The 26,080-nt window shown below is 51.5% G+C and overlaps 1 protein-coding gene across 2 annotated transcripts in view; it reads left to right on the plus strand.

Moving 5' to 3' along the window:
• Window positions 1–26,080, plus strand: part of RPH3A (rabphilin 3A) — a 73,800-nt gene that overhangs the window by 27,761 nt on the left and 19,959 nt on the right. The window contains exons 4-9 of one of the 2 annotated variants that reach the window (XM_024566894.4): window positions 1,804–1,815; window positions 6,302–6,448; window positions 21,262–21,391; window positions 22,665–22,751; window positions 23,323–23,488; window positions 26,035–26,073. In XM_024566894.4, the coding sequence (XP_024422662.2) occupies window positions 1,804–1,815; window positions 6,302–6,448; window positions 21,262–21,391; window positions 22,665–22,751; window positions 23,323–23,488; window positions 26,035–26,073 (581 nt within the window). Of the gene's footprint in view, window positions 1–1,803; window positions 1,816–6,301; window positions 6,449–21,261; window positions 21,392–22,664; window positions 22,752–23,322; window positions 23,489–26,034; window positions 26,074–26,080 lie in introns of those variants that run through there. The other variant, XM_071221876.1, reaches the window with a different exon arrangement.

Below are 26,080 nucleotides of genomic sequence, written 5' to 3' on the forward strand. Positions count from 1 at the left end.
TGAGCCATTCCAGTGTGTGAACAGCGGTGTTTCTTTCCCTCGTGACCGTGAGGTCGCTTATCTGCCCATGTACCTTGTCACCATTCAACCTCCTGGTCGAATTGTCTGCTCAGATACTTTGTGCATTTTAAACACAGGTTGTTTAACTTCCTGATAAGTTCTGCAGGGGATTTTTTCCCCCACAGGTTCGAGATGGAAGTCCTTTGCTGGATATACATTTTGCAGATATTTTCTCAGTCCGACCCTTGCTTTTCTTTTTCGTAACCATCTTTGGAAGAGGGAAAGTTATTTTTATTTTGATGAAGTCTGTTTTGTTTATTTATTTTGAAAGGGGGAACAGTTGTTGGAGAATCCCCTTGCTTTTTAATCCTGGAACCAACTGCATAGAAAGAGTGTCGCTCTAACTTACCCAGGACCTGATAATTATGCGTTAGTAAGGAGTCTTTCCGAATAGCTAGTCCATCCATATTCTCGGATGTACAAGCCCCTGTCTCTTTACTTGTTCAACCTCAAACCTGAGTCTTGGAGTTTTGAAGACAATACTGAGCTCTGTTGGTTTCTTTTTTGAAAGGAAACACCTACTCCCCTGAGCCCTTCCCATGAATGTCCCCCGGGAGCCAAAAAGTGTCTCTGCAAGATAAACTGTTGCCTGGAGGGTGGAAGGGATGAAACATTTATTTTATTTTTGAAATGCCAGTTAATTAAAATCCCATCCATCTGAGTTTACTTCAGTGGACACAAAGCCAAACAATTTGCTTTACCATTAGATTAGAATTCTGCAAACAGCCGGGCTGCAGTTTCTTCAACGGCGCTCCTGGGCTGCCGTGAAACATCTCGGCATTCTGAGCGCATCCGGGCCGGCTGGCTCGCTACTGCATTTTCTTCAGATATTAAAATTGTTTTCCAATAAATGCTAATGGGGCAATTATAGTCATCACACATGCTATCTAGTCAGCTGCAGACGCTGCTAATGTCTTTCTCCAGGAAATTAAGAAATCTAGTCTTCATTAGCTGCTGGCTACCCAAATACACTTACTGCTTTCGTGATGTTCAAATACCTTCTTCTGTCCGCCTCTGTGAGTCTAAGTGTGGTGTCTGAGACACGGGCCAGCGCTTGAAAGAGGTAAATGCATCTGCTTCGTGCAAGGGCAGGCCAGCGGTTTAGCTCTTGACGTTGGGAAAACATGGGGAGAGATGCTTGGAAGTTAACACTTCTCCATAGCTTTTAAGTCGGCAAACGAGAGCACCAGAGATCGGAGGTGGAAACGGAGGCACAAAGAGAAGGGTGTATGGCAGGTGTATGTTGATGATCACATCCTGCGTAAATGGAGATGCTGGTCTCCCTTCTAGAATGGAGCTTTGCTGCCCCAAAGGAGGGCGCTGAAAGTTCTACTTTTGGATGACCCAGTGACTGTTCAGGGCTCACAGCTGGCCCTCCTCCAAGTGTTCGAAACAACAAAAGCCAAGGAGGACGTTGCCCACGTTACCATTCAGTGATCTCTCACTAGGGCCCCAAGCCCATTCTTTAAACACGTCTGTGATCAGCTCGGTTACTTCGTAAGCTGAGCTGATTGGTCCTGGAGCACAGCTGTGGATTTCACAGGCCTGTATCTCAGCAGCCTTTGTTTTAGACGTGCTGGAAGAAGATCGTGAAGACTGGGGGGGAGGGGTGGGGAGTGGAAGTAGGTCATTGTAATTTAAACTGTGTGGTTTTGCAGCCAGACAGTTTGGGTATCGTTATGAGATTTCTTTCCTGACTTGCCTTTTTTTTTTTTTTTCTCTCCTTTCTCTGCCTTCCTTCAGTGATAAAGAACAGTGAGTATTTTATGCTATTTTATTTTTCGACCAACTGAATTGAATTTCTTTTCTGATCCAAGTGGCTTGCCCCTGTAGAGAGATGGTTAAAAAAAGGAACTAGCAGATTTTACATATCTAAAAAAAAAAATGAAGTGATTAAAAAAACACCCTTTTGAGAAAAGAATTAGGAAATTTCTAAAAACATCTCTTTTTTAAAAAAAGATTTTATTTATTTTTAGAGAGAGGGGAAGGGAGGGAGAAAGAGGGAGAGAAACATCAATTGGCTGCCTCTCCTACAGGCCCCAAAAAGGGACTGAACCCCCAACCCAGGCCTGCACCCTGACCAGGAATCGAACTGGTGGCCTTTTGCTTTGTAGAATGACACCCAACCAACTGAGCCACACTGGACAGGGTCAGAAAAGAATATGTTGACGAAAGGTTGGAAAGTGTTGCTTAGGAGAGCCCTCAGTTTCATTCTTGGGAGTGACTGTGGGCTTCCAGCAAGTTTATCCACCACTGGGTGCCTGCTCCTGCAGCTCGAGCCTCTGAGCGCTGTTCCGAGGTGAAGAAAACGTTGGCCCAGCTGCCACCATTAGTAAAAGATGATGATGAGCAGAGCAGAGCTTGTGGGAAGCTACGTGCTGTACATATTGTCTCCACCTCCCGGGAGGTCAGCCTGCTTCCCCAGTGAGCTGCCCTTGGCTCAGAGGTCCTCGCTCTGCTCACAACTTTTGTGTTTTAGATTGGACTCATTTCCCAAATAGGCGTGACAGATTAGACACCAGGCCCAGTAAACGAAGCAGACGGGACTCTGCTTGCGTGGGCTCCTTCAGAAACCACGGAAAGTCATTGCCCCCTCCCTCGGGCGGGTGCGTTATCATGGAGCCACAAGCAGAGCGTGGGGTCTGGCGTCAGAAGACCCAGCTGAGTGCTGCTCTGGGACTCAATGTCGGTGCAGCCTCCTGCATGCTGTCCACCTCCCTGAGCCCTGGCTCTCCCCTTCGTAAGACAGGCGGGGCAGCCCTGCCCTCCCTCCTGGCCAGGTGCTGGCGGGATCCAATGAGATGCACAGGAAAGCTTTGTAAACGGTGAAGCGCACTGAGCAAAGCCAGAGGGAAGTGTGAATCACCACGTTGCCTCAGCCTGTGTGTGTGTGTATTCATTAGACATGCATATAGTCATACATAATGTATACATATACACCTTGTATATATACATTGTGTATATGTGTATAGATATCATTTGCATCACTTGTTCAGCTTTCTTGGACATAAATGACCACATCATCAGGCCCAGAATCCTCTAAAAAGGTTTTCCCGTCATTGATAAGGTGACCCCGGGAAATCATTTTCCCGGTTCTTTGTCTCGGTTTCTCCATCGGTCAAATGGGAGCTTTGCACAAGCTGGTTGCCAAAGACCATTTGAATGTTCTACAACTTCTGTTGTTGCTGGTAAAACTCTGGCCAGACTAGATCTGCTTTTGATGAGTATCATGAGTGTATTATTCAGACATGCCAGGGAGAGACATTGAGACATGGTCGGATTATAAATACGAACATCACAGGAGAGAAACCCCTGACTCCAGAGCATCTGAAGGCTCCTAAAGTCTTCCTGAATACTGAAGGTCCACCTCCTTCTCTCCCTCCTCCCCTTCCTCCCCCTCTTCTTTCATAAACAAATACTTACCAACTCCCTACTGTGTAGCAAGCCCTGTATTAAGTACCAGGAATACAGGGAGAGCCAGAGTATGAGGGTGTGTCTAGCGGGGTCTGCGAACAAACAGCTAGTCAGCAACAAACATACTCCAGCCTGCTAGGAGCTCTGATAGCAGAGTCGCAGTGGGCTGAGAAAGCACAGGAGGGGGGCACCTAGCCCAGACCTGGGGGACATGATGGGGGAAGTGAAATGTAAGATGAGACCAAGCGAAGGTAGAGCAAGACGAAGAGGAGACAGAGGAGTTCCAGGCGGGGGAACAGCATGTGCAAAGTCCAGATATGAGAGCGAGCATGGAATTTTAGAAGAACCGAATGAAACTCAGTCTGGCTTAACAGATTAGCAGGAACCCTCCATTCCCTTAGCATTCTGAAGGGGGTGGGGGACCGTGGCATCCCTCTGCACCCGCTTTAGTCTGGTCGGGGTACATTTCACCTGGAAGGGCCTTTACACCAGCAGGGCATGTCTCAAACATTTTGTCGTGCAGCTCCCCTCCTTCCCCGTCCTTTCCTTCAGGATTCATTAAAATCTCAGTCACTGAGCTGTAATGCGGCTTCCTGCTGACAGCTGCCTATGCCGGCATCCTGGGGGAAGGGAGCGGATAAGGAGAAGAAAGGAGAGAAAAAGGATTACTTTTCTGCCTAGCGCCACTGTGTAACGCTTCAGAGCCTCGGTGCCCTGACAGCACCTCCATCATTGTCCTCCTTTTGGGAGTTATAATTTATTAAAAGAGACATCTGGCAGATATTCATTACGTGACTATTGTGTGCATGAACTGAAGAATTAAGGTGGGAGGCAGAAGGAGGTGGGAGTCTGCCCTGGGCTGTATTTTAGAGAGAAACATCTGTGAGGTGCCTCCACCTGGAGCCAGGACTAATTCCTTTTGTGTTAGGGGCCACAGGTGCTGGTTTTGGTGGGAGGCTTCCTTCTGATCCTCTCTAGATGCACCTGAGCTGGTGCATTCAGGTAGCAGTCGTGCATGTCCAAGGATGCTGGTTTCTGGAGCCTCTAACCAGACTCCACGTATGATTCTCCATCGTTCCCTTCCCTCCTCTGAGAGGCAAGCATCTGGAAAACGAGATCGGTTGCAGTGATCTTTAGACTTTTGTTAGCAGTGAAATGCTTTCTTTGCATAATTATTTTATTCTGAAGCTAAACAGATGAGACAGGCAAGAGCGATCTGGGCAGCTGAGTGTTCCTGGAAAGGGGGTAGCAAGTTCAAAGGCCCTGAGGCAGAGGCAGGGTTTTGGTGTTCAAGGTGGAGCAGGGAGGCCAGTGAGGCTGGAGGGTAGTGAGGGGCGAGGAGGATGGAGCAGGTCAAGATCAGACAAGGTGGGACTTCGCAGATGGGCAGGAAGACTGACCTTGACTTCTATTAAGGTAAAATTCACAGAAGGTAAAATCGACCGTTTTACAGCGCACAGTTCAGCGGCGTTTAACACATTCATGGTGTTGTGCGACCTCTGTGCAGTTCTGAGTTTTATTTGGTGTCAGCGAGAAGCCGGGGAGGGCCTTGAGTGAGGGGTGTGAGCACGCTCAGCCTGCGTTCACCCCCAGAGGCCTCCCGAGAAGACTTGCCCTGGACCCCTGCATCCCTTCGGCTTCAAACTCTCCCTTCTCTCCTCTTTAGTGCAAACCGGCTAAGAGGGGAAGATGGCAGTGGAGGAGGCGGGGAAGGTGGGGCTTTCAGCGTCCAGCATTGAGTGTCAAAAGGCAATTTCATGCCTGCTGACGAGATTAGAGCAGTGGAAGTAATAGAGGCTGGCAGCTAATGGGGTGCCAGCTCTGGCGGGTTCCGAATTACTGTTCTTTTTTCCCCTAACAGGGACCAGAACTTCTAGTGGTGTTTAACCCTGCATTCCACTTGGGCGAGCGCCTCCGTGCCCTGGGGCGTGGGCCATGTCATTAGTGCAGATAATTATAATTTGCCAGAGACTGCAGCCCTCCACCCAGCAGCCTCTGATCCTCTGCACCGTCGCTGGGGCTACACAGGCAGGCGCTCAACCTCTCTCTACTGTGGAGGTTGAGTGCGCGGGCTGCCCAGGTTCAAAGCCCACCTCTGCCACTTCCTAGCCGCGTAACCATGGGCAAGTAGTCTAATTTCTCCATATCTGAGTCTCCTCACCAGGAAATGGACGACAACAATCCCTGCCTTGTGGGGATGTTGTGAGGATTAAATGACAGGCACGCAGTAGGGGTGGTGTGAGGGTCAAAGGTGGTAGCGTGGGTACCCAGTAGGTGCTACGTCTGTGTTTGCTTTAAAAGCAAGAAAAACCAGGAAGAACACAGCATGAAACTCAAAAAGCTACAGGAACTTTTGAGGCTGGAAATGTAGATGTTTATGTGAAATCAAGGGATTTTTATAGACCTAGTTGGTAACTAGTTTAAATTTATATTTTAAGAAAATCTGTGGCTCAATCCAAACATTTTTGTGCTAGGCAAGGGCTGGGAACCCCCTGGAACTCAGGGCTTCAGAACACCCTCCCAGAATTGGTTCCACTCCAGCTGTAGAAATCTAACCTGGAATCTTTCTCTGAGAACACCATCATTCTTCAGGTTACCATGAGCTTCCTGCAAATGTCACCTACGGAGTGTCTGCCATGCAGCACATAATAAAAATAAACCCATTATAATGATGAGCAAACTGAGGCTCTGGGAGAGACGATTGTTTGGCCCAGAGTCTCCCAGCAAACTCCCAGTTCAGAGTCCCCAGAACTGGGGTTTACCCATAAGCCTACGCTGCCTCCCGGGATTCCTGTCCGGCCTCATGCCTTCCCGCATTACCTTTCAGGCTCCAGACGGGCTGGTCCGTCCACCCTGGGGGCCAGCCCGACAGACAGAGGAAGCAGGAAGAGCTGACGGATGAGGAGAAGGAAATTATCAACAGGGTGATTGCGCGGGCCGAGAAAATGGAAGCAATGGAGCAGGAGCGGATCGGGTGAGTCCTGACCCTTCCTGTCCCTTTGGAGAGTCACGCGGCAGGGGGGCCAGGAGGTTGTGTGGCTCCTCACTCAGGGTGGGTGCTGGGGCAGGCGGGGCTGCCCTTCGGCTTTGCCATCCATGACCCACCAGGCCACCCACCCAGGCAGAACTAGAATCCCTGTAGCATGAGGTTGGAGAGCTGGAGGAGGAGAGAAGAGGCTAGAGGAGAGGGTGGGCAGGGGGCTGGCGGCTGGCTGGGGAGGGCGTTTCTCATCTGGGTGTGCATTAGAGACGGGGAGCGGGAGGTCTTCTGATGGGGGGAAGGAGACTGTCATTGGAGGCTGGAGGTATGAGCCAGTTTCAGCCTCACAGAAATGTGTTGTAGAGACGTTGGCCATTTAGAGGGGAGGTAAGGAGAGAGAATCAGAGACTGTATGTAAGAGGGAGGGCACACCCGACACGAATTATTTAAGAGACCCAGAGAAACCAGTCTGGAAGGGGGGGGCAGTGTGACTGAGGTGGCTGCGGTTCACCTGGCAGGTCTGGGTTCGAGCCCCTGGCCCCATTCCACTCCCCACCAGCTGCCCGCCATGGGTCCTGGGCACGTCACATCACTTCCCTGAGCCTCGGTTTGCTCACTGGTGGAATGGGGAGAATACCAGTAATTATGCAAGGGATGTTGTCTGGAATAAGTAAAATGATTTAAGTGCGGTTCCTGACCCTGTTAATATTTTGCATTTAATAAACGGTAGGAAGAAGGAAAACAGTGGGGTTCGGAGGGCAGAGATTTAGAAAGTGTGTATGGGAGAGAAGCAAGGACACAAGAAGGATGTGTGATGGTTGTGACAGAGTGACAAAATCCATGAGCAGGGACAGTCCTGGAGAGAGGGGAAGCGGTACGGGGGTGGGTTTGCAAAGGGTGGAGTAGGGGAATGTGGGTGATCCTCAGAGGGAGGCGTGAGGGGAGGGGTGATGGAGAAGAGGAGAGGAAGGGTATGGGGTGCGCTCAGCATGGCTGGGAACTCTGCCAGGAGGCCACCAACACGTCCTCCAAGACTGGACCCTGAAATGAGAAATGGTAGGGGGTGGGATGGCACCTCCCCCAGCCCCTCCCAGGGCCTTTGTGCCAGGGGCCGCCCTTGCCAGCTGCTTGCAACAGATCTAGGCACTGAGGTGCCCGCGTATCTCCTGGCCCCCACACTCAGCTTAGGGTTCAACAGGCTCTTGGATGGATGATGTTTTTACAAGCAGGCAGGAAGTGTGTGCCTTTGATTTGAGCCTCTGCAGATAACTCAGGGCAGACTGGGGAGACCAGGGGTGCTGTTGACAAAGGACAGAGACCCGCCGTAGCCTGCATCTGCTTCCTTGTGAGGTCACTGAAGGGGTAGGTCTTTCAGGGGCCTGCTTACAGGGTTGAGTTTTTATTTTGCTTTTTAAAAGATGGATCAGGAATGGGGAGCTGTCCAGGCTGGAGGTCTGTGTGTGTGTGATTTGGTGTGTGTATGTGTACGTGTGCTTGTGCGTGTCTCCGTGTGTGTTCCCTTCCCCCACCAATGGGCCTGCACCTTGCAGGAAAGAGGGACATGGGTGTTAAAGATAAACGCTTAGATGCAAGACCTCCTCTCAGCCTTTTTCCTTCATAGCACTTACCACCAGCCAACATATTTTATATTTACCTGTTTGCTTCGACAATTGTTTATTTCTCCCTGTTAGATGATAAGGTTCCCCAGGGCAGAGATTTTTGCCTGTTTTGTTCACCACTGAATCCCCAGAGCATGGTACATAGTAGGTGTGCAGTAAAACATTTGTTGAGTGAATGAGTGAAAATGGCAGGCGGTGCTGCCTGCTAATCTCTCTCTACATCTCCTGTGGCCAAGAGGCTGGAGAGTTTAGAATGTTGTTGGAGCCCAAGGTCCAAATTCCCGGGGAAGGCACTCTGATTGGCTGGCTTATGTCAGGTGCTCTCTCTCTCTCATCCAATCAGCTCTGCTGCCCATGTTATATAAACGTGGCTGTTGGTCTGACTCTGGGGGTAAAGTTAAGGGGTGGGTGTCTCTGTGGACTGAAAAGATTCTAGCATGAACATTCTAGGACAGGGTAGATGGGTTCCCTGCCTTGTCCTCCACGTCTTGTGATACTGCCCTTGACTAACCTGGTGACATGATGGTTCATCACTGGGGCCCCAAAGACAGAAAGACATGGGTTCAAATTCCAGGTCTACCACTTACCCGCTGTGTGACCTTACGTAGCCATTTACCTCCCTGTGCCTCAGTTTCCTCATCTGCAAAGTGGGGATAGCATTAACACATACTTCTCAGTGAGAGTTTAACATGCAGAGGATTAGCGGGGTGCCCGGCCCAGAGCACCCGCTCAGTCCATGAATGGCGGCAGTCAGTAATAATGAATCTGCTGCGGAAGCCAAGTGTTTGACAGGGGCCGAGACCGCCATTCTAGAATTATGCCCCGAGACTCCCATTTGGCAAGTCCTGGAATTGCAGCAGCCCGTGCCGTCCACCGAGGCGATTGGAGAGGCTTCCAGGGAAGCCAGGGCCAAGTTCTTGGTGGCAGAGTCTCCCTTTGCCAGGAAGCTGTGTTTTCTGCCAGAGCAGACAGGACAGGCAGCTGTTTCCCCACACCCTCCCTGCAGGGAGCCCTCACTGGCAAACCTATTTGTGTCTTATGAGCTCGAACCTGCCCGCGTTCCAGTTCTTCCCATGCTTCCTGGGAGAGGATCAGAGAGGAGTCAGCAAAGCGACACATCAGACATGGGGCGAGGCTGAAATCAGGGTGCCATCGGGGGCCCCACTTCAGAACCTGAGGCTCTCGATGAATGAGCTTTGGGAGCCTCGGTTTCTCCACCATCCCGCGAGGCGGGTCAGTCCGAGTCTCAGGACCCTCCTGATCAGACTGCAGTGTGTGGTGGGCTGCCCCTTTCAGAGTGATGGAGCTCCTTCTCTCTGCGTTAGATTTGCGATGTATCCGGGTCTCCTTCTGGGTCCCAGACACCCAGCTCTGGGCTGCTGAATCATCTCTCCTGTTACCTGAGGGAAAGCCACCCAGAGAGGTGTGAAATCATCGTTCAGGAACATAGTGAATAGTCATCATAATGGTACCGTTTATCGAGCCCTTACTGTGTGCCAGACACCCTAAAATGTATATGGATTGGCTCTTTAACTGCTTTTCTCAGCCCTGACAAGTAAGTGCGAGCATTATCCCCATCTTGCACACGGGGTCAGGTCGCTTGCCTGAGGTCATGCAGAATGGAGATACACGTCCGGTTGGACGGACTCAGAACTGCGCTCTGAACTATTAGGCATCCTTCGCGTAGGTCTGACCCCAAAAGTCTAGACTGCAGAACATGGCAATTTTAAAAGCGTGGGTTTGAAGGGGCCATTTTGGGAGCCAGAAGCTGGAGCTCCTTCCACGCTGGCCCTGTTCCTTTCAGACTGGATCAACCTGTTTGTACCGTCCACAGCTGGTCTCCTGCGGCTCTGAGAGTTCTGGGGGAGATGCACCCTTGGGCCTCCCAGGAGGTGCTGCCTTTCTGGGGCAGTTTTGCTAGAGTCAGCCGCACCCCCAGGGAGCCCCAGGAGAATGCAGCAGATCAGAGCTGGTTCTGTCCCTGAAGCCTCTCAGCCCACAACCCAGCTCTGCTCCCCAGAGGGAGACGTGATGGCCAGAAGGGAAACTCATTAAACCACCTCATTTCGCCCCCACATTCCTTATTCAAGTGCTAAGCAGTATCTCAGAGTTTGTTACATTCCCTGGCAGCTGCAGGCTTTCTACATTCCTTAGGATACTTGGCTTGCAAGAATGGAAATTAAATCCAGCGAGATGGTTACAGTTTTCTATTGCTGCATAGCAAAGCATCCCAAATTGAATGACTTAAAGCAACAACAGTATATTACTTTTCATGAATCTGTAAGTTAGGAATTCAGGCAGGGCTCTGCCGGGCAGGTTTTCTGCTCCACGCGGCCTGGGCTGGGGTTGCAGACTCAGCTTCATTCCGCTGGCAGCTGGGCTGGACTGGAAGGTCCAGGAAAGCTTTGTGCCCATGTCCGTGCCTTACTGTGGTCTATGTGGTCCCTTTCTTTCCTTATTCAGTAGTCTGGCCTGAGGTCCTTTGTGTGGCAGCTGAATCCCAAGAGAACAAAGATGGTGATTGTCAGGATTCTTAACAGCTTGGTCTGAAACTGGTAGGGCATCGCTCCACCATACTCTATTGGAGAGGGGAAATGGATCCCATCTGCTTGTGGAAGAAAGACATGCATCTCTAGGAAGGCGTTAATGCTGGTCATCTTGGGAGGCTCTGTCACATTATACAACAAGGGGAATTTAATATAAGAATTCAGAGCTATCTCAAGGGATCCAAGCCTAGCCTCATGAAAGGTCTGCTTCTCGTCCCACATGGTAGAAAACATAGGCGTGTTACATTTCCCCAGTTGTTATAGCTCTTCTTGGTCCTAATTCCAAACTGCCAGGGAAGGAACTCTGATTGGCTCAGCTCACCCTGAGTGCCCACCCCTCATCCAATCAGCCATGGCCAGCGGTGCCAGGCTGCATGGATGCTGAGGGCTTCTCCTGAGTGTGAAAAGGGCCTTTGTGAGTTGGACACGCTCCCATGAGGTGTCCGCAGGACCTTTAGATATATTAAGGCCAGAACTGAACATTTGCTTGGGAAAATTTGTGTTTGTGGGTTTTGGTTTTAATTTTCTTCCCCCCAGTGGTAGGACCCCTGTGCATCCTTATCATATTTCTTTCTGCCCAGAACCTCTCAAAGGCATTTGCTCACACATCCTGCCTGCGAAGGGACAGGCAGCCGGGTGGCTTCCATCTGAGATCAACGTCCCTAAACAGATGGGCCCCAAAAAGTAATTAGGACTTGTCATTGACCTTGGTGTCCAGATGCTGTGATGGAGGAGGAAGTCAGAGAGACACAACCTGTTGTTGACAGAATCTGTTGGATTCCTGTCACCTCTCTGTCTCAGTTCCATTGTCCCCTGTATTTTTGGCACAGAATTTTCCAAAAATGTGGACAGAGGGAGAAGTGAATAATAGCACTTGGAACTTGCTACATCTAATTAGGTAGGCGTCTTTCCTATAGTTTGAGAAGCTGACAATTGGCCAGGTCATACTCTCCTCTTTCTAAAGGGAGACCTCTCTCCCATTTTTTTTGGACCTTGAGTCTTAGGCCTTCTGTGGACAGGTTTCAGGGATTCTGGGACATCCTGATATTATAGATGCATATATATGTGCGTGTGCATTTAAAAGAGGAAATTGACATTGATGTCACAAGGTATGGGGGGGACTCTGAACCACCAGCGTTGGAACTACTGAACAGCACCTCCTTTTCCCAGGGATTGGGCCAATGCTTTCTAATGTCTGCAGCCTTAGTATTCGTGGAATCTTTGTAAAGATGAAAGTGGAAACCTTCATTCTTTAATTCAGTGTCCGCCATAAAAGAGAGAACATGTTAAGTGAAGCCCACACCCAAATGACCAAGCCTGGACCATGTGCTCTCCGAGTACCTTCACCCTTGGTGCTATTCACATTTGGGGACAGGCAATTCTTTATGGTGGGGCCGTCCTGTGCATTGTGGGAATTTTTATCAGTGTTCCTGGCCTTCATCCACTAGATGCCTGTAGTAACCCACCCACCCAGGTGTGATAACTAACCTCCAGACCTCACCACGTACCCTTGGGCGGGGGGCAGAGTCAGCCTCTGTTGAGGACACTGAGCTGGCCTTGTTGCTGGGTGGCTCACAGAAGGGAGAGGAAGCAAGCTTGGGGATTGTCCTGCCACCATTCTCAGCGTCTAGGGAAATGATCTAGTTCATTCTCATGCGTAGTGCACTCTTACGAACTTTAAATAGTTCACTGTTCAAGTGCCACGTGCCGGCATGTGCACGAAGCTCCGTGTGGACTCATTTATGTAATTCTCACAACAGCCCTGTGCAGTGGGCCATACTGTTAGTCCCATTTCCTTGATGAGGAGGAAACTGAGGCACAGGAAGTTCAGCGACTTGCCCAGGGTCACACAGTTAATAAGCAATTACAAACCCAGGCTGGCTGGCCCCAGAGTTGGGTCTTATTCTGCTCTTCTATGGAAAGGCAACTGTTCATTGCCCAGCACTGCGTTAGGATCTTTCAGCTGAGTTACATTTCCTTTAATCCTTGTGATGTCCTCACTGTGGACAGACGATCATCTCTGCTGTACAGCTGAGAAAACCGAAGCCCATCGAGGCTATGGTACTTGCCCCGGGGCACACAGGCTTTACAGGGCCAAACCAGACTTTGAACTTGAATCTGTCTTTTCCAATTTATCCCATTGCCTTTTGGGGTGCAGATAGGGAAGGCCATGGACAAGTGACTTCAGGGATTTAGGGAAGTCGATAGGGTGTCTCAGATATTCACTCAGCTGATTCAGTCTCACAAACGTCAATGTGGACAGTTCCTTCCTGTCCACCGGAGCAACCCTTGTCCCTGTGGGCCTCTGTACCCCACACTCTCTACGCCATATTCTACACCAGGGAAGGGCAGGTAGAGGGGTTAGCAAGAGCCCCAGCCATAAGCACTGAAATAAAGCAAAGAACTTCATTCTTCTAAAGAGAGTGGCAGCCTCTGGGGAGGTAGACCTAGCCTCCGATCCCGTCTCGGCCACTCGTGGCTGGGGGCCCTTGGGTAAGTGACTTCCCCTTCGTGTGCCCTGGTGTCCCCACCTGTGTAAATGGGAGTGATAGTAGAGCTGATCTCACAGTTGTAGGTGACCACAGGAAAATAATGCACCTACCTGGTAACTATGCGCATTCCGGGTTTATAATGACCCAGCCCCTTGCCTGGCACTGACCACATTAAGCTCCCTTGTCTCCAGTTCTGAGCTGGGGTGACCCCCCTCCCCAAAGTGCTGAGGCGCAGGCAGCAATCCTAGTCACTGATCCATCAAGGGGAGACATCGAGATCTGTGTCTCCCCAGGTGCCGACAGTTATAAACAACCGTGAGAATGAATGAGTCTGAAATGCGCGCAGCCCGCCCACCCGCCCACCCACCGCACGGCTGCGTGACAGAGTGGCGCAGTCATTTCAGGACAGGCTCCCGAGAGACTCTGCCCTGGGGTCTCCAGCCAGCCCCTGTCACGGCAGCCGTAACTGCCTCCTGTTTCTAAATTCTGTGCCGCGTTCACAGCAGGTGGCCCGGTCTTAACTTCAGAAAATGCCAAATTTGATCAAGTTAACGGTACTGTCCCCCCACTTGGCAATTAGGGTGAGAGCGAATGCAGCGTGATTCTGGAATTGATGGTGTCTGTGTGTGTGTGAGAGAGGGACAGACAGACAGACATCCATTCGCCTGCTCTGCTGCATTTTTATGAATCATGTGTAATCACAGTTAACTGCTGCTCTCAAGGCAGCTTCCCCACCCACACCCCACCCCCGCCCAGCGGTGGAACCCCGGCCTCTTGCTCTCTCCTTCTCCGATTCAGGAATCCACACCTAAACCCACCGCACCTCACCAGGCAGGGTGTCTTTCTGAGCTCAGCAGGACGCTGCATGAAGCCTACTGCCTGGCGCAACTGAACATCCATTAGCCTCCTCTCCCCAGTCAACAGTCGCCGCCGCAGCGTTGGTCTGCGCACTCGAAGGCAGTTGCCTCAGTGTTCCCGAGGCTCGTTTGGACTCTGTAGGGGAGTCTGCAGTTGGTTTGGACTCTGTAGGGGAGTCTGCAGTTGGCTTCTCCCCCCGTCTGCGAAGGCTGCCACTGGAGCTGGGCTCCCTACAAGGCTGGAGTGTGTACAGCTGTGCCTGGGCGAGTGTGTCCTGTGTGTTGGTGCCGACGATGCACACGCATGTGTGTGCTCACAAGTGCACATGGACATGTGCCTCTACAGGTGTGCCTGTGGGCATAGGTGTTCACATGTGGGGACATGCACCACCCATGTGTGCGTATTTAGAAACAGGCCCCTGAGTCCCATTAATTTCTCATTACCGCAGCCCCTTTAAAAGCTTTAGAAAGACAAATTTCACGGCCAGGCTATAGCACCCTGGTTACACAGGAAAAATGAGAGTACAGGGAGTTATAAAAGCCACAGCTTTCCAGAAGGAGTCATTAGCAGCAACCATTTACTGGGCCGTTACCACGTTCCAGGCATTTTCCAAACACCCTCATTTCATCTCTACAGCAGTCCTAGGAGGTCAGGACCGTGTTTTCCCTAACTTGAAAAAGGGAAGCTCAGAAAGCTTGCGTAACTTTCTTGAGGTCCAGAGCTAGGAAGTAGCAAAGCTCAAAGGCGGACGGCCCTGTAGTTTCAGGAACCTGGGACCTGCCTGTCCCGTTCTGCCTGGAACCACTACAGCATCTGAAACTCCTGCTGCTCCGAGCCTCCCAAGGGTTCCCGTCCGATATGCACGTGTTGTCTCAAAACAGGGGAGGTGGGGAGTCTCCTCTACAGGAAGCCCTTCGATGCTGTCCCATCCCTCGGAGACTCGCGACACAGCTTGGAGGGGGTGCTGCCCATCTCTCCAGCCTCATCTCCCACCATCCAGCCCACCAGCCAAGCTGAGCATCTCTTAAGTCCTTTGCACGTGCTATTCCCTCTTCTCCCACTGCTCTCCCTCGACCTTGTTATTGGGTCAGATCCTCTTCGGGTCTCGGCTCAATGGTCACTTCCCCTGAGGCCCCATCCTGACTTCCCTTGTCACTCTCTTGTTCTCACAGGCGCTCACACATGTTCCTCAGAGGATGCACGACACATGTAATTATGATGGTCTCTGTGCTGTTAAGTAGCATCAGAGTCCCTCACTGGAATTCCCATTCCCTGAGATGGGGACCTCTTCTGCTGTGCTCCCTTTGGGGTCCTCACTGTCTGCTTGGCACAGGGCAGGGGCTCCATAAGTATATGGCAAATGAACAAGTAGCTCATCCAGATCCATGCGGATGGCAAGGTCAGACCTAGTTGGGAATCCCCTCCCCACCACCTCCAGAGGCCATCGGCTGGTGCCCAGAGGAGGGAACATACCCTTTCTGAGCAAGGGGAAGTGCCACCTGACTCTCCTGAGTACCAGCAGGCCCCGTTAAGCACACAGACTGGTGATGGATGTCTCTTGGATGTGAGACCTAAGGAGTAATCGTATAGTTAATCGGGCATGTAAAGACATAACTAGAGAGTGACAGCCACTTACAGTGTCCAGCTAATTGGGCACTTAATATGGAGACATTAAATGGGCAAGCAAAGCCAGCCTGCAGGCTGGGCTTCTCTTCCTCACGGAGGGTCCTTCTGTTTCAAAACACAAGGGGCCGCCCTGAGGTTTCGGCCTCAGGATCGGAGTGTCCCTGAATGTCGCCTGTGGAGGAGACTTCAGGTGCGTCTCAGCTAACCTCGAGTGTCCGATTCTGGACGAGGGACCTGGAGAACAGAGGCTTTTCAAGGCCACTGACTGGATCAAAGGCAGGATTCAAACCGCGCCTTTTAACCCTTGGCTTGCATGTTCTCTATCTTCAAAATGCCCTTTCTCTTCTCATGAGAGGAAGCACGTGGTGGTTGTAGAAAGCAAAGGAGGTACAGACCAGTGTAGCTCATTGGGTGCTTGGGGAGGAGGAAGTGGTGGAAGCATTAAAGAAGAAAATGAAGTTACTCACAAGCCCACCCCACCCCCCAGCAGTAATCACTGTGCGTAGTGCGGTGTGTTTTCTTTCCAATTTTTTTTTTTTTGGTTCAGTGCAGCGTGAAGATGTCCAGGTGTGCATGTTCCAAACCCAAACTCGCATGATTGTAATTCTACGTCTTGGGTTTTGGGGTTGGTTTTTTTTTAACCCATATCATAAGGAGAGCATTTTCCCATGTGATTTGCCCCACTACTTCCTCCCTTCCTGCTGCATTTCTCAAGGTGTGGCCAGGGACTCGCCAGCATCCAAGGAAGCCACCTCAAAGCTAGATCCCCAGGCCCCACCCCGCCCTGTAGAACCCTTGTCTGAATGTTGAACACTCTCTCCCGGTGATCTAGGGGCGCCATAAACGTCGGGCTCTCCAAGGGGCTGGTTCTGAAACACTGGTGTCCAGGTTAACCAGACCATGGCTGAAAAGGGTCGGAGCGGGAGCCCCACGCATGGGTATTCTTTGTTAATGGGGGCGACTGACCTGCAGGGAGGGCTGTGAGCATCTTCCATGATGCATACGGTGCTCTCCTGCCAAGACTGGTAACCGCTGTCGACATAAGGAACGTCCAAACCTGTAGAGAACTTCTATGAGTTGATTTGAGCCAACCTGACAGCAATTGCTGGGAAGCAAAGTCTCAACGGGTTGAGAAAATGCTCCAGAGAACGGCCGTTTTGCAGCTTATTTTATGCATTTTATGCATTAGAATCAAAGGAGGAAGGCTGAGGAGGGTTATGTGAAATTCACTGGTGACAGATTAGGGAGAAAGCAAGGTGGGGGAACCTCTGAGACTGGATAAAAAGCAAACTGGAGAGACATGTGCTTCTTTTCCACGGGTGGGTGCAGGGCAGTTAACAGTGAACACTTACCGCACATAGAAGTGGCATGCAGGGGACAAGGTAGCACTAGGGGGCTCTGTGCTCTCCGCTCTGGCGGGAGATGGCACCCTGAGGGGTCTCGAGAAAGGGGGTCACTGGGACGTGTGGAAGGCATGTTACCATAGATGCACAAAGACAACCGAGAGGCTCAGGGAAGGTCAAGGTTGACCTTTGTCAAGGAAGATAGCGGCCTAGGACGTGACTCCCCCTGTGACTCGCTCTTAGCTGGGAAGTTTTCATTTCAGGCCATCCTAGGTGGTTCCTTAGGTCTTAGAGTTTGTGGGGCCCATCACGCGGGCCTCCCCAGAGCTCGTCGGGTTTAGCATGTGGTCCCTTTTACATCCCCAAAACAAACATTCCTTCTGGGGTGAAGACGCTTAATTGTCATATCTTCAGGATAAAGACTTGTTTGTGACTTGTGGTCTTGACATAATTTTGACTTCGCTCCCTGAAGAGCTTTCTGTCCCGGTTTTTGCTCTTTGGCTGGTGGGGCCTCCCTGTTGGGGCCCCAAAATTGGGGGCTGCAGGACACCCCTGGCTCATCTCTCGGTCTCCTAGCAGGGAAGAAAGGTCTGCCCACCCCCACCCCACATCTCCTCTCTATACTGGTCTGTACCGAATTCCCCAATAACAAGGGTCCCTGAGGGGAGACAGCGGAATAATGAGCTGGAATCGCTTGTTTTTCTGTGCCATTTGCCGCCCCTGACGGAAGCCAACCAGATACTCCCAGTAGGACGCGGGTTAATGGGGCATTTCCGCATTCAGGATTAAAGGGTGGAAGAAGCGGGCGTCTTGGAAGAGAGGCTAGAATGTGGGTTTGCAAGGGGTGGGTGACTCCAGGGCCCTTGTTTGCCGAGAGGAGGCAGGAGAGCCCCTGCACACGGCGCGTTGCTGTTTCGAACCGGGTCGTCTGTACCACGCTGCCTCTCTGAGCTCTGCTGGCAAAGCTTGACTAGAGGCAAGAGGCCCCGGGGGCTTCGTGGAAAGAACGATGATTTACTAAAAACTAGGTCCTAGCCCTGGCCGAGGGACCCCAGGCAAGCCTGTCTCCCTTTCTGTTCTTTGGGACCCCCACTGAGGAAATAAGAACAAAATCTAACCATTTTCCAGCCGAGACAGTGGATGAAGGAGACACTAGCAGAGAGCAAGGCTGTCTACGAGCAAAATGTCACCATGCGAGCAATTGCCATCCCCAGCCTCCATTAGCTCACCTCGTCTCATACTATTGTTTATAATGCTGTGGTACCAAAAGGCATCCAGAGAGACAAAATCCAGAGCTGGAATCCAGATTTCTCAACCCTACGCTGAGGGTTCTTTAGAGAAGCAAGATGACGGGCAGCTGTTGGGTGTCTTGTCCCAACCTCAGGGGAGTGAGAGGTGGGCGGGACAGGCCCAGAGGGGGTGATGGTGCGCGCACCGCACTTACCAATGATGGAGGGACATACTGTGGGGAAGGCAGGGGAATGGAGCCGGGCAGGGGTGGGAGAGCTCAGGGGGCACCCAGGGCTCTGCGTGGAGCATCCTGGCAGCATGCGTAGCCGTTCTGAGCAGGGACTCGGAGCCAGCCTGCCGGGCTCTGAACCCCAGCTCTCTCCAGCTCCCAGCTGTGTGACTTGGGTAAATCACTGAACCTCTCTGGGCCTCAGTTTTCTCATTTGGAAAAGGGGGACAAGAATAGCCCTTAGCTTCCAGTGCTGCTGGATGGATTCACTAATCAAATCCAGGGGGCCTGCTGATCTCTGTGCCTGGCACATAGTAAGTGCTCAGTAAACCTTGGCTGCTGTTACTCCAGGCGTTCTGAGACCATGGACTAGGGGCTTGCTCCTGGTTACTGCTGCTGCCCACCATCCCATAATAACAATTTCTAGGGAAAAGGCAGGGGCGGGGGAGGAGGACAAAGGGAAGAGAGAAGGCAGCACTCTCCGATCTGGGTCACAGTGGAGCCTGTAGAGGCTGCAGGCTGCTTTTGGCTCTTCCTCTGGCAGAGCAGCTCTCTGCTGAATGGAACACAAAGGAAAGCCTGCTATTTATAATCTCGTGAGTCCGAACACTTTGAGCGGATGGCGGGAGCCGGGAGGGCCTATGGGGAAAAGCAGCATCAGGTGGCTGCCAGGGACCTCCTGGAGCCTGTGAAGCCCAGTCCAGGACCTCTCCTGCCCTCAGTGTCCACAGCTGGGACCCAGCCTGCGGAAGAAAGGGCAGGGCTCAGTTCCATCTGGGTCCCCTGGCTGTGGCTGGAACTGGAACGATATGGTCTTGTTTGAAGGAAGGGCAAGGAGATGACTTCCGGGAGGTGGGATGTGCCCCAGAACCTACCTGAGATCCAAATAGGGTGTCACTCACCCTAGGGTAGTTAGGCGGCCTTGCTATTCAGAGTATGCCAGGGGCCAGTGGCATTGTGTGGGATCATGTGGGAGCTTTCTAGAAATGCAGCACCCCAGGCCCCACCCAGACCTGGTGGTTCAGAATCTGCGTTGGAACGAGATGTGCAGTTGTGTGTGTGTTAAGTTTGAGAAGCGCTGCTGTAAAACATGTAAACTTGGGTTCTGGTTTCAGCTCTGCCACTTCCTAGCTGTGTGACCTTGGGAAATCATCTAACTTCCCTGTTTCCTGGGGTTGGCTGGCAAAGCACTTCACAGCATGCCAGGTGGATATTAAGCACAATGTAAGTCTAAGTCACTCTCTGTCACCTGACAGTCGATTCAGCCTGCTGTTGCTGGAAATGGACTTGGGAAGCGGGCTGCCCTCATTCATCCATTCAGTGACTCACCCATCCTGTAGGAACACTCACTGTGGACCAGGAGGCACTGGCCCTGGGGACACAGCAGGGACAGGACAGACGAGGTCCCTGTCCAAGGGGAGCTCGTTGTCCAGAGGGGCAGCCAGAAGCAGACTCACAACGAACTAATTACTTAATGCAGATCATCCCACCGTTACTTACAGATGTGACAAGCACTTTGGAGACGTGTAGGGTTGCTGTTGAAGTGGGTGGTCAGAAAAAGCGGTGTTTCAGTTGGGATCCAAAGGCTAAGGGGAATCTAGCCAGGATAAGTGCAGGGGTGTGTGTGTGTGTGTGTGTGTGTGTGTGTGTGTGTGTGTGAGAGAGAGAGAGAGAGAGAGAGAGAGAGAGAGAGAGAGAGAGAGAGAGAACGAGAACTAAAATGTGTGGGGGCAAGGACGGGCTGTATTCCAGGCACAAGGAACAGAATGTGCAAAGTACTGCGGCAGAAAGAACTGGAACTTGGAGTGGCCCCATGTAGCCACAGCAGTGGTTCTCAAACTTGACCTTGCATCCAAACCCTCTGGACGGCTTGTGAAAACAGATTGCTGGGCACTACCCTCAGAGTCTCTGATTCTGCTGGTCTGGGGTGGGAGCCAATAATTTGCATTTCTAAGAAGCTCCTGGGTGGTGCTGATGGCAGAGGGCCAGGATAATGACGCTTAGAGAACCACTGAACTATGGCCTTGAAAGCCAGACCTAGAGGGAGAAGAGGTTTGAGGTTTCACCCCGGGCCAGACCACGTAGGGTCACAGGGCCTCATGGAATGGGCAGCAGCTACAGCGTTTCAAGTGGAGTGAGAGTGTCATGGTCAGATCCATGTTTTAGGAGTAGGGCCCTGGCTGTGGTGGGGAGAACAGGCCGTAGCAGCCAGGAACGTTAGCGGGTCGACTGTGAAGCGGGTACTGCAGTCAGCCAGCGGGGGTGGCAGTGGCTTGGTTGAGGTGAGGACGGAGGGACATGGGTGGATTCCAGGAATGTGAGGGAGGTGGGCACAGCAGGTTCAGGTGGGGTCCTTGTGTATCAGGGGAGGAGGGGCTCAAGGAAGCCCCCAGACGCTGGTGTGAGCAAGCTAGCGGCTGGTGGGGCCGTTTTCTGAGAATGGGGACATGGGTGCCGAGGGTGGGGGCGGGGAGCAGCCTGGACGAGCGTTCAGACAGATGCACAGGTTCCAGCTGCCTGTGAAGGCGTCTGAGTGAAAACGTCATGCAGACAAGTGGATAAACAGACCTGGAGCCCAGAGGCGGTTTCCTAGAAGAAGTGACATGAAATAGAAAGGACTAGATAAGATTCTTCATCGGAAGTTAGTGGAATAGATGGGCTTTGGGGGATCTGGGAGGGGCTCCATGATTTTCTGAAAATGCATCAGACTTCATGTGCCTGTTTCTTGGGGAGGGCCCAAGAGTCCTCATCAGATACCTAAGAGTCCTTGACTCCGAGAAGGTTAAGACCACCAGCCCGTTACTGTGGGAGATGCAGGTGGTCCCGGTCCTATCAGGCCCTTAGTGCCCCATCTCTGCTTCCAGGCGCCTGGTGGACCGTCTGGAGAACATGAGGAAGAACGTAGCTGGGGATGGGGTGAACCGCTGCATACTGTGTGGAGAGCAGCTGGGGGCGCTGGGCTCTGCCTGCGTGGTGTGTGAGGACTGTAAAAAGGTACCATCCCCCCCTTCCCCGCATCCCTGCTCCTCACGCGCAGAGGGGCTAGGTCCGGGCTCAAGCCTTGGGGGGACCCTCGCTCTTGGGAATGGAGCTTGGATCCTGAAGGGTAGTTGCCAGAATGTGATTCCTTGTGAGATACCATCATGCCCAGCTATCTCCTGAGGTAACCCTGGTCCTGGTTTTTCCCATGGGAGTCACGGTGGCCCTTCTGTCCCCTCAGAGCTCAGCTCCATCCAGAATGAACTTGGACGGAGCTCAGCTGAGGTAGGACATGAGCTATGATGGAGACTGCAAGTATCCAGGTTGTGGCTTAGCAAGTTCTATGTTACATTGTAAGAGTATGTTGGGCACACATCTATACATGTGTGTACATGGGAGGCTAACCCAGCATTCTCCTACCCTGAGTTATAGTACAAGGGACTTAGAAAGCCCCTTTCCAGCCAAGTTAGGACCACTGGGCTTCGACAGCCTTCATTTGTGAAGGGCGGAGGGTCTCCTTGTGCTCCTCTACCCTGTACCCTCTCCTCAGCTGTGTGCACTTGACAATTCCAGGACAGAGCCAGAACTGACCTTGGGTCTGCCTGATTCCCAGGAAAGGAATTCAGGAGAGAGATACACCTGGAAACATCCATAATTATTGTCACTTGGCATCTCCTGCTTAGAGTCCCATTTAGCATTTAGATGGAATATTGAGGAAAGTTGATCTATTCCACAACAAAACAAAACAAAACAAAAAAACCTTGTCTGCTGCAGGCAGCCAAGAGTGAGAACTGGTGATCTGTTAGGTTTTCCACTTGCCTTGCCTCTCAGGAAACAGCCAAAAGTGTGATGTCCCATTACACAGTCACGGCATTTGCTCCGGTAACTTCCTTCTCTTCACTGAAGGGTTGAGACCGTAGTCATAGCCTAGGGTGTCTCAGATTTACTTGAAAAGAAAGAAGAAACAAATTAATAAACAATATGGATAGATAGCTTTTCCTCACATCAGTTGTCTCCCCTGTAAACTGAAAACTCAGATCCCCCAGGGAGCCTTGGAGAATTTCTTTATCCAGTGCTTGTGAATGACTCCCATTCTTGTTATTGGAAATTAAGACTCAGGTTGGAAATTTATTCTAACTGGCCTTGGTCATGGACAGGAGGTGAGAGAAGGAAAGTTCTAGCTCTACGATGGGGCTCCATCGCCGCCCTTCCCAGCCACCTGCCCCGATCACTAGCAGCTTGCAGCCTAGTGTGTCTGAGTGTGCACTGGCCCATATTTTGTCCCCAGAATGTCTGCACCAAGTGTGGGGTGGAGACCTCCAACAACCGCCCACACCCCGTGTGGCTCTGCAAAATCTGCCTGGAGCAGAGGGAGGTGAGTAGACTTGTCCTGTTCGGCTTCTAGAGCACCCACCTTTTTTTTTTTTTAATCCAATTCCCCCTTTCTAGAACCAAGGAAACAAGGTGGTAGGTGGGAGCTGGAGAGCCTGGTCAGGGATGTGCCTTAAGGGGTGGTCATAGAAGGAGCCAGCTCAGTGAGAACACTGGTAGAACACCTCTTGGGTGCTGGAGTGATTACTTCCTCCTCTCCTAGTTCTCTTCCTGGTCACGGGGGGCGGCACATTACATGTAAGAGCTGGAAGACTTGGTGCCCGGTCTTTGTCCTTGCACTCTCTGGTTGTGTAACCTTATACGTGTTCACACCTTTGTGATGTCCAGCTTTCTCCATCAAGAAAATGAGTGTAGCTGGGCCCTCTCTGTTGAGTGGTCAGGGGTGGTGTGTGAATCACATAGAAATAGTGAAGGACTGCATCCCAGTAAGAAAGGCGCGCCAGCTGTTGTCAGTGTGCTTAGGGAAGGGAGCAAAGGTAAAAAGTGGCGCTCGTGAAGGTAGGGACCATTGTGCTTGGCTGCCTTGTCATCACCCTCTACCTCTCCTCCCCAAGGTGTGGAAGCGTTCTGGAGCCTGGTTCTTCAAGGGCTTCCCCAAACAAGTCCTCCCACAGCCTATGCCCATAAGGAAGACTAAGGCCCAGCAACCTGTCAGTGAGCCCGCTGGCCCTGAGCAGCCCGCCCCTGAGCCCACGCACACTGCCCGGGCTCCAACTCGAGGTAGGACAAAAAAACCAAACAAACCCCAAACCAAAAACAAATTCTCCTTTCAGGACCAAGGACAGCTCTCGGCTCACTGGTCTACCTAGAGAGCATCCTGATATGTTTGTGTTTCTACCCATTCGGTGGACAGCCAGCCTCTGGACTTGGGTCTAGGAATCCCATATCGCCTTCACAGCTCACTAACAAGGCAGCACAGAGAACTCTTCAACAATCTCCGGCTTCCAAAACGCTTTGTTGTCGTTTTTGATGGAGCATTTAGAGGTACAACAGAGGTAGAAATTAAAATTAGGAACACAGAGAGACTCTCACAAACAAAACACACTGGATCCGGAGGGGGGGGGGGGGGGCGCACTTGAGGTTTGCTGAGGCGGCCTTCCTTGCCCCTGATATTTCTTCTACCAACCATCAGCAAGTCTGAAATTGGACTAATTAAAAGTGAGAGAGGAATAGAAAGGAAATTAGTAAAAGAAAATTACCACTGCTGTGGATATTATCATTGTTATCCCAGTAGTAATTATTAGTGTGATGATTAAAAGGGAGAAGCAACGCCGTATAAAGAAGAGACAACCACAATAAACACGAATTAACCGAACGCGACCACGAGGACTGCCCGGATAAAGCCCCTGCAGCAACCTCGCTTCACACTCGGGGGTCATTTCTGGTCTGAATGAGGCTTCTGGGGTTGAGGGCAAGCGGCACTTCTGGGAGGAAGACCTCGACAATCGATGTGCCCCACTCTGTCTCCTGTAACTTCCTAAGGTGCCCAGCACGGGGCCTGGCACTCAAAAGGCATCAACCAACACTTCCTCCCTGACAAGGCCCGAGCGATTTCTCCTCCCTGCAGGGAATTACCACGCTGCCGGTGTCCTCTGCATCCCTGAGGGTCCCTGAGGCTCCTACCCATAGAGCATCCTTCTTCCTGGTGAAGCATCGCTCCCTCTAGGCTGAGAAGGTTGGACAGCCTCTTTGCCAAGGTCTTGAAGGTCTGGTGACAGGCCCTGGATCTGAATTCCAGCTCTGCCACGTGCTGGCCACGCGAGCTTGGGCAAGTGGCCTCACCTTGCTGAGAGGGACGCTTGTCCCTTGCTGAGATGCATCCCTCATCTACAGCATGGGACAAAAGCAGGTTTACAGTGTGAGGACGCAAAACATGGGTTTTTTTCTGGTATTGTCATTGATTATTGTATTATTTTCCATAGGAGCAACTTTTGCCCCACCCTGTAGAAGACGGGGCCAGGAACTCACTGGGTTAGTTTGAGGATCCGACGAGACACCACATGTAAAGTGCTTTGCAGAGCGAGGCACCTAGTAAATGGTGACTGATGACATATGTTAGTCACCTGTACACGGACACAGACACACACACATGTAAGCGGTATGAACTAGATAAACTCTGGACACAGCAGATAACGCTGACAGTGTGGTCGATGTCACCCCCATTCACTTCACTAGAAAGACGTAGCATCACCAGCATTGCGTAGGGACACCTAAAACATCACTGGAGTGACTTCCAGTGCTTGTGACCGTGTGGGGGCATGGATCCTCTCTGCACTGCTGGTAGGACTGTACGCCACCTCCAGCCTGGTGGAAAGTCACGTGGCAGAACTCATTAAAATTTGAAATGCGTATGCCCTTTGATTCACCAGTTCTCCCTGGGAATATATCTAACAGCAATGCAAGAGCATAGATAAGATACACGCACATCCGTGGCATCATTATTTATGGCAGCAAGTCACTGGGAAAACCTAAATGTTCATTTATAGGGGGATTGTCGTGTGGATTAGAGTCTGTCCGCACCTTGCTGTATTAGGCGTTATTTAAAATGGAATGAAGTTGATGTCTTTTAGAGATTTGGAGTTATGTCCATGATAATGTGCTTTCTGTATTCTGTTAATGAACATTAATAAAGCAGACGAGTTCCAGGCTCTGTTGTATGCCCTAGAGATTGAGTCGCGTATGGGACAGACCAAGACCTCCACCTTCATGCAGCTAAAATTCTAGTGGGAAAAACAGACGCTCGGCAAACTGCCAAAGCAAATAAAACATAAGATCCAGTAGAGCTAAGTGCTGGGAATAGACATGAGGCGAGTGGAGGGGAGAGAGGGTGACAGGAGGCTCCGTTTTGGATGGAATGGCCAGAGAAGGGCTGTCTGAGGATGATCTTTGGGGGTACACACGACGGAAGTGGTGGAGAGGACCCCTAGACTCTTTGGGAATGTTGTGCGCAGAGGGCTTACGTCTGGAGCGTGCTTGGTGCGTCCTGGGGAAGGTCAAATGGAGAGAACGCGGCCCGTCTGGAAGGGGATGGAGCCAGCAACCCCGGTTTGGTTGTTTTCAGCCTGTGCGTGCTCACACGTGTTTGTTCACGCACAGGAAATAGGTGCGATTGCAGACGCGAACTACGCCACAGGGGAGGTTGGGAGGGGAGAGTTTTAGTTTTAAAGAGGGCTTGGGAGTGGTGGATGGGCCCCTTCATGAGCTCAAGTAATGGCCCCCCAGGTATCATTCAACAAGTCCTCCCTGTCATTTTTTTCCCGCTCCAGGTGATGCTGAAGACAGAAGGGGCCCGGGTCAGAAGCCAGGTGGGTT

The sequence above is a fragment of the Desmodus rotundus genome, chromosome 7 (assembly GCF_022682495.2).
Source record: "Desmodus rotundus isolate HL8 chromosome 7, HLdesRot8A.1, whole genome shotgun sequence".
Taxonomy (NCBI): domain Eukaryota; kingdom Metazoa; phylum Chordata; class Mammalia; order Chiroptera; family Phyllostomidae; genus Desmodus; species Desmodus rotundus.